The sequence below is a fragment of the Salmo salar genome, chromosome 03 (assembly GCF_965601325.2).
Source record: "Salmo salar chromosome 03, fSalSal1, whole genome shotgun sequence".
NCBI classification, from domain to species: domain Eukaryota; kingdom Metazoa; phylum Chordata; class Actinopteri; order Salmoniformes; family Salmonidae; genus Salmo; species Salmo salar.
Window position 1 is genome coordinate 105,182,501 of NC_138293.1, and position 10,000 is coordinate 105,192,500.

General features: G+C 44.7%; 1 protein-coding gene across 1 annotated transcript in view; it reads right to left on the reverse strand.

The window, feature by feature from the left end:
- tnrc18 (trinucleotide repeat containing 18) overlaps positions 1–10,000 on the reverse strand; it is an 86,590-nt gene that overhangs the window by 7,499 nt on the left and 69,091 nt on the right. The window contains 6 exon segments of the mRNA XM_082973151.1: positions 1–1,331; positions 4,162–4,308; positions 4,630–4,746; positions 5,054–5,162; positions 5,812–5,887; positions 8,135–8,252. The exon segment at positions 1–1,331 is cut by the window's left edge and continues 48 nt beyond it. Of these exon segments, the coding sequence (XP_082829277.1) occupies positions 1–1,331; positions 4,162–4,308; positions 4,630–4,746; positions 5,054–5,162; positions 5,812–5,887; positions 8,135–8,252 (1,898 nt within the window).

The following is a 10,000-nucleotide window of genomic DNA, read 5'->3' on the forward strand; positions in this document are numbered from 1 at the left end:
TCTGCCCAGAGAAGGCGTTCTGTAAGCGGGTTCTCTCCCCAGCGGCCCAGCTTCGCTCTCCGGAGCCCTCCTTTTTACCCTCGCCGGTTTCTGGATGGCTGCGGCCGCGACAAGGGGCGTGTGTTCTTGCCGTAAGCCCCTCCCCTCCAGCAGCATCAGAGCCTTGGTCTTCTTGGTTTTGGGTGAGGTCACGCCCTCGTGGTCCAGCTTTACTAAGGGCTCCTCTGGGAGGGCCTTACGCCCCTGTCCCAACCCGCCCTCCCCCGGGACATGCCTGGGTCTGGAGATACCAGGAATAAAGGTGGTAGGGTCAGGTCTGGGTCTGGCAGCAGAGTGGTCTGAGCTGGTTCTGGGTTTGGAGGTACTAGAGCTGGGCCTGGGGCTGGTTCTGGGTTTGGAGGTACTAGAGCTGGGCCCGGGACTGGTTCTGGGTCTGGCAGCAGAGTGGTCTGAGCTGGTTCTGGATTTGGAGGTACTAGAGCTGGGCCCAGGGCTGGTTCTGGGTTTGGAGGTACAAGAGCTGGGCCCAGGGCTGGTTCTGGGTTTGGAGGTACTAGAGCTGGGCCCATGGCTGGTTCTGGGTTTGGAGATACTAGAGCTGGGCCCAGGGCTGGTTCTGGGTTTGGAGATACTAGAGCTGGGCCCAGGGCTGGTTCTGGGTTTAGAGGTACTAGAGCTGGGCCCGGGGATGGTTCTGGGCCTGGTAGAAGGATCCAGGGTGGGTCTGGGGGGTTTGTTATGGTTCTGTTTGGGTCTGGAGATTGCTTTGGGAGCGGTTCTGGGTTTGTTGTGATCAGGATTAAAGTTAGCTTTAGACCCAGGTCTGGGAAGTTCTGCTGTAGAGTTAGGTCTAGGTTTGGATTTTGGTACCGAGGTAAGGTTAGTTTTAGGGTTAGGTAGAAGAGGGTTTGGTCTGATGGTAGGGGAAGTAGGGTTGGGTTTAAGTAGTGAAGGGGAGAGTTTAGACTTAAGGTTGGGTTTAGGGTTAGGTTGGGTACTGACGTTACAAGAGGTGAGGTTGGGTTGGCTATACAGGTCCACCCTTAGTACCTTCCCGTAAGGGGCTGGGTGGTAGAGAGAGGGGGGCTTGGGAGAGGCCTGAGCTGAGCTGGGTCTCCTGGTGTTCTGGCTGCGTGGGGAGGCAGGCAGGCTGGGGGTGCTGGTGGGCTTGGAAGGTCGGCCTGGTCCCGGCCTGGGGGAAGACAGGGGTTTTTCCTGAGCAGGTCTCTGGGAGGAGGAAGGCCTGTCTTGGGCTGGTCTGGTGGGGAGCTGAGCCTGGCTGGGTCCCGGAGGGGACATCTTCTCCAGGGGGTCTGGGATCACTGGGGGCTCTAGAGGGAAGGAAAGGCAGGAGTTAACAAATGACAGACCTGAGTTTACAGAACTTGGAACTTAATAGGTTAACCTGATATGGATAGGGGGCAGTATTTTCACGGCAGGATGAAAAAACGTACCCGATTTAAACTGGTTACTACTCTTGCCCAGAAACGAGAATATGCATATTATTAGTAGATTTGGATAGAAAACACTCTGAAGTTTCTAAAACTGTTTGAATGGTGTCTGTGAGTATAACAGAACTCATATGGCAGTCAAAAACCTGAAAAAAAATTCAACCAGGAAGTGTAGGATCTGAGAAATGTAGTTCTTCTTTCTAGTCCCTTTCGAAACTACAGTATCTGTGCTGTTACGTTGCACGTTCTAAGGCTTCCATTGGCTGTCTAAAGCCTTCAGAAAGTGGATTGAGCCTTCTCCTGTCTCTGGGCAGAGTATAGGAGCTCAGTTTCTGAGTGGTCTGCCTGGGGACTAAGAGATTGGATATGCGCGTTCCCGCGAGCACGCTGTTTTTTCTTTTCCTCCTTGAATGAATACACTATTGTCCGGTTGGAATATTATCGCAATTTTACGTTAAAAATACCATAAAAATTGATTTTAAACAGCGTTTGACATGCTTCTAAGTACGGTAATGGAACATTTTCACTTTTTGTGTCTCGAAATGCGCTCGCGCGTTACCCTTTGGATAGTGACCTGAACGCACGAACAAAACAGAGATATTTGGACATAACTATGGATTATTTCGAACAAAAACAACATTTCTTGTGGAAGTAGCAGTCCTGGGAGTGCCTTCTGATGAAGATCAGCAAAGGTAATACAATATTTCTAATACTAATTCTGAGTTTAGTTTGCCCCGCACTTGGCGGGTGTCTGAATAGCTCGCCGTGATGGCGATGTATTCAGAATATTGAAAAATGTGCTTTCGCCGAAAAGCTATTTTAAGAATCTGACACAGCGATTGCATAAAGGAGTACTGTATCTATAATTCTTAAAATAATTGTTATGTTTTTTGTCAACGTTTATGATGAGTATTTTTGTAAATTCACCAGAAGTTTTTGGTGGGAATACATTTTCTGAACATCACGCGCCAATGTAAAAAGCTGTTTTTGGATATAAATATGAACTTGATTGAACAAAACATACATGTATTGTATAACATAATGTCCTAGGAGTGTCATCTGATGAAGATCATCAAAGGTTAGTGCTGCATTTAGCTGTGTTTTGGGTTTTTGTGACATATATGCTTGCTTGGAAAATGGCTGTGTGGTTATTTTGGTCTATGTACTCTCCTAACATAATCTAATGTTTTGCTTTCGCTGTAAAGCCTTTTTGAAATCGGACAATGTGGTTACATTAACGAGAAGTGTATCTTTAAAATGGTGTAAAATAGTCGTATGTTTGAAAAATTGAAATTATTGGATTTTTGAGGTTTTTGTATTTCGCGCCACGCGATCCCATTGGCTGTTGGCTAGGGGTTCCGCTAGCGGAACGCCTAGTTAATAGACCTAACAGGAACTAACAGGAATAACAGACCTAACAGGAATAACAGGAATTACAGACCTAACAGGAATAACAGGAATTACAGACCTAACAGGAATTACAGACCTAACAGGAATTACAGACCTAACAGGAATAACAGGAATTACAGACCTAACAGGAATAACAGACCTAACAGGAATAACAGACCTAACAGGAATAACAGACCTAACAGGACATAACAGGAATAACAGACCTAACAGGAATAACAGGAATAACAGACCTAACAGGAATAACAGGAATTACAGACCTAACAGGAATAACAGACCTAACAGGAATAACAGACCTAACAGGAATAACAGGAATTACAGACCTAACAGGAATAACAGGAATTACAGACCTAACAGGAATAACAGGAATAACAGACCTAACAGGAATAACAGGAATTACAGACCTAACAGGAATAACAGGAATTACAGACCTAACAGGAATAACAGGAATAACAGACCTAACAGGAATAACAGGAATAACAGACCTAACAGGAATAACAGGAATAACAGACCTAACAGGAATAACAGACCTAACAGGAATAACAGACCTAACAGGAATAACAGGAATAACAGACCTAACAGGAATAACAGGAATAACAGACCTAACAGGAATTACAGACCTAACAGGAATAACAGACCTAACAGGAATAACAGACCTAACAGGAATAACAGACCTAACAGGAATAACAGACCTAACAGGAATAACAGGAATAACAGACCTAACAGGAATAACAGGAATTACAGACCTAACAGGAATTACAGGAATTACAGACCTAACAGGAATAACAGACCTAACAGGAATAACAGACCTAACAGGAATAACAGGAATAACAGACCTAACAGGAATAACAGACCTAACAGGAATAACAGACCTAACAGGAATAACAGGAATAACAGACCTAACAGGAATTACAGACCTAACAGGAATAACAGGAATAACAGACCTAACAGGAATATACAGGAATAACAGACCTAACAGGAATATACAGACCTAACAGGAATAACAGACCTAACAGGAATAACAGGAATAACAGACCTAACAGGAATAACAGGAATTACAGACCTAACAGGAATAACAGGAATAACAGACCTAACAGGAATAACAGACCTAACAGGAATAACAGACCTAACAGGAATAACAGGAATAACAGACCTAACAGGAATAACAGGAATTACAGACCTAACAGGAATAACAGGAATAACAGACCTAACAGGAATTACAGACCTAACAGGAATTACAGACCTAACAGGAATAAAGTCTCAGTGCCGTTCAAAATAGCGTCGAGGTCTCTGATTGGCTCACCAGGTTTGGGTTTCTTGGCCGGTCTCCCTCTGCCCTTGGGGGCGGAGTCCCCTGCTTTAGGCCTCGTCTCACTGGTGTCCTTGCTGCACTTCCTGACACGCCTCCTGGAGCAGCTGGCCACTAGCAGCGCGGGGGAGGGCTCAGCACCTACAGGGGGGCAGGTTTAACATCAGAACCATCAGACACACTGAACAACCCGACTGGGAAAGGAGACAACAGAGCGTGTGTCCGTCCGTCCGTCCACTCGTCTGTATGTGTCCGTCCGTATCTGTCCATCTGTCCGTCCATGTCCGCCCGTCCGTCTGTCCCCGTCTGTCCGTCCGTGTCCGTCCACCCGTCTGTGTCCATCCGTCCGTATCTGTCCATCTGTCCGTCCATGTCCGTCTGTCTGTCCGTCCGAATCCGTCCGTGTGTGTGTGTGTGTGTGTGTGTGTGTGTGTGTGTGTGTGTGTGTGTGTGTGTCCTTACACTGTATCTTGTAGTCAGGGGGCAGCAGTCTGATGTGGGACAGGGGGATGCGACCCGTGTCCCCGTCATCGAACTCCACCGTGATGAGGTCATCACTGTCATCACCGTCTGAACTTCCTGTACAGACAGGAAGGGGTGGGGTTTAAAGGAACAGGTCACCTAGATTGAAATGACTAGGTGTGTCCAAACTTATGACTGGTGATGAGACTATAAAACAGTATTTATATATTGACTGGTGATAGACACAGCGGTACCGTGCGTTACCGTTGACTACGGGGGTAGAGACAGCGGTACCGTGCGTTACCGTTGACGACGGGGGTAGAGACAGCGGTACTGTGCGTTACCGTTGACTACGGGGGTAGAGACAGCGGTACTGTGCGTTACCGTTGACTACGGGGGTAGAGACAGCGGTACTGTGTGTTACCGTTGACGACGGTGCCGGGGTAGAGACAGCGGTACTGTTGGCTCCAGTATGCAGCAATACGACAGCCTTCAGGGAGATTCCACACTGATGGAGGCATCACATCCACAATCTAGAATAAAACACAGAATAAACACAGAATAAACACAGAATAAAACACAGACTAAAACACAGAATAAAACACAGACTAAACACAGAATAAAACACAGAATAAACACAGACTAAACACAGAATAAAACACAGACTAAACACAGAATAAAACACAGAATAAACACAGAATAAAACACAGAATAAACACAGAATAAAACACAGACTAAACACAGAATAAAACACAAACTAAACACAGAATAAAACACAGACTAAACACAGAATAAAACACAGACTAAACACAGAATAAAACACAGAATAAACACAGAATAAAACACAGAATAAACACAGAATAAAACACAGACTAAACACAGAATAAAACACAGACTAAACACAGACTAAACACAGAATAAAACACAGAATAAAACACAGAATAAAACACAGAATAAAACACAGAATAAACACAGAATAAAACACAGACTAAACACAGAATAAAACACAGACTAAACACAGAATAAAACACAGAATAAACACAGAATAAAACACAGAATAAAACACAGAATAACACACAGAATAAACACAGAATAAAACACAGAATAAACACAGTGACAAGGGCATCACATCCACAATCTAGAATAACACACAGAACACAGATGTAATGACAATGTACTCACAGCCTCCTGCAGGAGTTGTTCCAGACAGTAGATATGAGGTCTGTTTCCTCTCTCTCCCTCCACCACCACGCTGTAACTACAGAACAGAGGTCAGAGGTTAGGGGACAGGAGTTGTTCCAGACAGTAGATATGAGGTCTGTTTCCTCTCTCTCCCTCCACCACCACGCTGTAACTACAGAACAGAGGTCAGAGGTTAGGGGACAGGAGTTGTTCCAGACAGTAGATATGAGGTCTGTTTCCTCTCTCTCCCTCCACCACCACGCTGTAACTACAGAACAGAGGTCAGAGGTTAGGGGACAGGAGTTGTTCCAGACAGTAGATATGAGGTCTGTTTCCTCTCTCTCCCTCCACCACCACGCTGTAACTACAGAACAGAGGTCAGAGGTTAGGGGTGTATTTGCATTTGTATTTATTATGGATCCCCATTAGTTCCTGCCAAGGCAGCAGCTACTCTTCCTGGGGTTTATTATGGATCCCCATTAGTTCCTGCCAAGTCAGCATCTACTCTTCCTGGGGTTTATTACGGATCCCCATTAGTTCCTGCCAAGACAGCAGCTACTCTTCCTGGGGTTTATTATGGATCCCCATTAGTTCCTGCCAAGGCAGCAGCTACTCTTCCTGGGGTTTATTATGGATCCCCATTAGTTCCTGCCAAGGCAGCAGCTACTCTTCCTGGGGTTTATTATGGATCCCCATTATTTCCTGTCAAGGCAGCAGCTACTCTTCCTGGGGTTTATTATGGATCCCCGTTAGTTCCTGCCAAGGCAGCAGCTACTCTTCCTGGGGTTTATTATGGATCCCCGTTAGTTCCTGCCAAGGCAGCAGCTACTCTTCCTGGGGTTTATTATGGATCCCCGTTAGTTCCTGCCAAGGCAGCAGCTACTCTTCCTGGGGTCCAGCAACATTAAGACAGTTATATAGTTTAAAATATTACATGACATTTCATAACACTTTTCACAACACATTAAGGGTCTGTTACTTGAACTCTGTGAAGCATTTATTTGGGCTGCAATCTGAGGCTGGTAACTCTAATGAATTTATCCTGTGCAGCAGAGGTAACTCTGGGTCTTCCTTTCCTGTGGCGGTCCTCATGAGAGCCAGTTTCATCATAGTGCTTGATGGTTTTTCCGATTGCACTTGAAGAAACTTTAAAATGTTCTTGAAATTTTCCGTATTGACTGACCTTCATGTCTTATATTAATGATGGACTGTCGTTTCTCTTTGCTTATTTGAGCTGTTCTTATCATAATATGGACTTGGTCTTTTACCAAATAGGGCTATCTTCTGTATACCACCCCTACCTTGTCACAACACAACTGATTGACTCAAACGCACTAAGAAGGAAAGAAATTCCACAAATGAACTTTAAAGAAAGCAAACCTGTTAATTGAAATGCATTCCAGGTGACAACATCTTGAAGCTGGTTGAGAGAATGCCAAGAGTGTGCAAAGCTGTCATCAAGGCAAAGGGTGGATATTTGAAGAATCTCAAATATATTTTAAATTTGTTAAACACTTTTTTTGGTTACGACATGATTCCATATGTGTTATTTCATAGTTTTGATGTCTTCACTATTATTCTACAATGTAGAAAGTAGTAAAAATAAAGAAAAAACCCTTGAATGAGTCGGTGTCCTAAAACATTTGACCGGTACTGTATATTATCAAGCATAATCACACATATTATCCAGATACTGACTGTTAACACTTGGTGGTCTATAGCAGCTTCCCACCAGAATGGGCATCAGGTGAGGCAGATGAACCTGTAGCCATATTAATTCAACAGTATTTAACATGAGATCCTCTCTAATCTTTACAGGAATGTGACTCTGAATATAAACGGCAACACCTCCACCTTTGTCATTTCTGTCTTTTTCCTGTAAGATGTTATAACTATATATATCACTACCACTGTATCATCAAAGGTATTATCTAAGTGAGTTTCAGAGATAGTTAGAATATGAATGTAATCTGTTCCTAGCAAGTCATTGATTTCATGAACCTTGTTACTTATTTTTTTAAACACTTTTCTGGGATGCTTGCTTGTTTTCATTGCTTTACTGGGAAGCACAGCAGAAGTAGACATGCTCAGGTTATTTATGTTAGTGCAGGATGAGCTGCACACAGTGGACTTCCTACTAGGACACACCGCTTCAGTGCTAACAGTATCAACTCTGGGTTCACAGGCACATGGATTACTGTATACAATAGCTGTAGGATCAACAGAAGCATTCAAAGGCAGTTATCGGGACATAAATTAGGTAACTTACATCGTGTCTACCAACGCCCCCCCCCCCCCCCTCCCGGGCGGTGTGTGTACTCACATGTCCGGGGAGTGTACGGTGTTGACGTGTCCGGCATACAGCAGCTGATCATCCATGGGGATCAGAACCCTGAGACCATCCTGAAGAGAGTCTTTATCTAACACACACTGGACCGGAGCTGGATCGATATATTCATAAACCAATCAATATATCAATCAATATATCAATGGTATCTATATATATATATACACAGTAACACAGGGCATTCGGAAAGTATTCAGACTCCTTCCCCCTTTTTCCCCCACGTTTTGTTACGTTAAACAGCCTTATTCTAAAATTGATCAAATCATTTCCCCCCACATCAATCTACCCCATAATGACATCACAATACCCCATAATGACATCACAATACCCCATAATGACATCACAATACATCATAATGACATCACAATACCCCATAATGACATCACAATACCCCATAACGACAAAGCAAAAAACAGGTTTTTAGAAATGTTTGCTTAAAAAATACCTTATTTACATAAGTATTCAGACCCTTTGTTATGAGACTCAAAATTGAGCTAAGGTGCTTCCTGTTTCCATTGATCATCCTTGAGATGTTTCTACAACTTGATTGGGCTCTACCTGTGGTAAATCCAATTGATTGGACATGATTTTGGAAAGGCACACACCTGTCTATATGAGGTCCCACAGTTGACAGTGCATGTCAGAGCAAAAACCAAGCCATGAGGTCGAAGGAATTATCCATAGAGCTCCGAGACAGGATTATGACGAGAGACAGATCTGGGGAAGGGTACCAAAACATTTCTGCAGCATTGAAGGTCCCCAAGAACACAGTGGCCTCCATCATTCTTAAATGGAAGACGTTTGGAACCACCAAGACTCTTCCTAGAGCTGTCCGCCCGGCCAAACTGAGCATTCGGGGGAGAAGGGCCTTGGTCAGGGAGGTGACCAAGAACCTGATGGTCACTCTGACAGAGCTCCAGAGTTCCTCTGTGGAGATGGGAGAACCTTACAGAAGGACAACCATCTCTGCAGCACTCCACCAATCAGGCCTTTATGGTAGAGTGGCCAGACGGAAGCCACTCCTCGGTAAAAGGCACATGACAGCCCACTTGGAGTTTTCCAAAAGGCACCTAAAGGACTCTGACCATGAGAAACAAGACTCTCTAGTCTGATGAAACCAAGATTGAACTCTTTGGCCTGAATGCCAAGCATTACGTCTGGAGAAAACCTGGCGCCATCCCTACAGTGAAGCATGGTGGTGGCAGCATCATACTGTGAGGATGTTTTTCAGCGGCAGGGTGCTGGGAGACTAGTCAGGATCGAGGGAAAGATGAACGGAGCAAAGTACAGAGAGATCCTTGATGAAAACCTGCTTCAGAGCGCTCAGGACCTCAGACTGGGGCGAAGGTTCACCTTCTAACAGGACAACGACTCTAAGCACACAGCCAAGACAACGCAGGAGTCTGTCCTTGAGTGGCCCGGCCAGAGCCCGGACTTGAACCCGATCGAACATCTCTGGAGAGACCTGAAAATAGCTGTGCAGCGACGCTCCCCATCCAACCTGCCAGAGCTTGAGAGGATCTGCAGAGAAGAATGGGAGAAACTCCCCAAACACAGGTGTGCCAAGCTTGTAGTGTCATACCCAAGAAGACTTGACGCTGTAATCACTGCCAAAGATGCTTCAACAAAGTACTGAGTAAAGGTCTGAATACTTATGTAAACAAGGTATATTTTTTGTTATACATTTGCAAACATTTCTAAAGACCTGTTTTCGCTTTGTCGTTATGGGGTATGTAAAAGGGTCCCCCCTCTCAGCCAGACTGTATCAATACATCCAGTAATCTAACCTGACCACAGGGTCCCCCCTCTCAGCCAGACTGTATCAATACATCCAGTAATCTA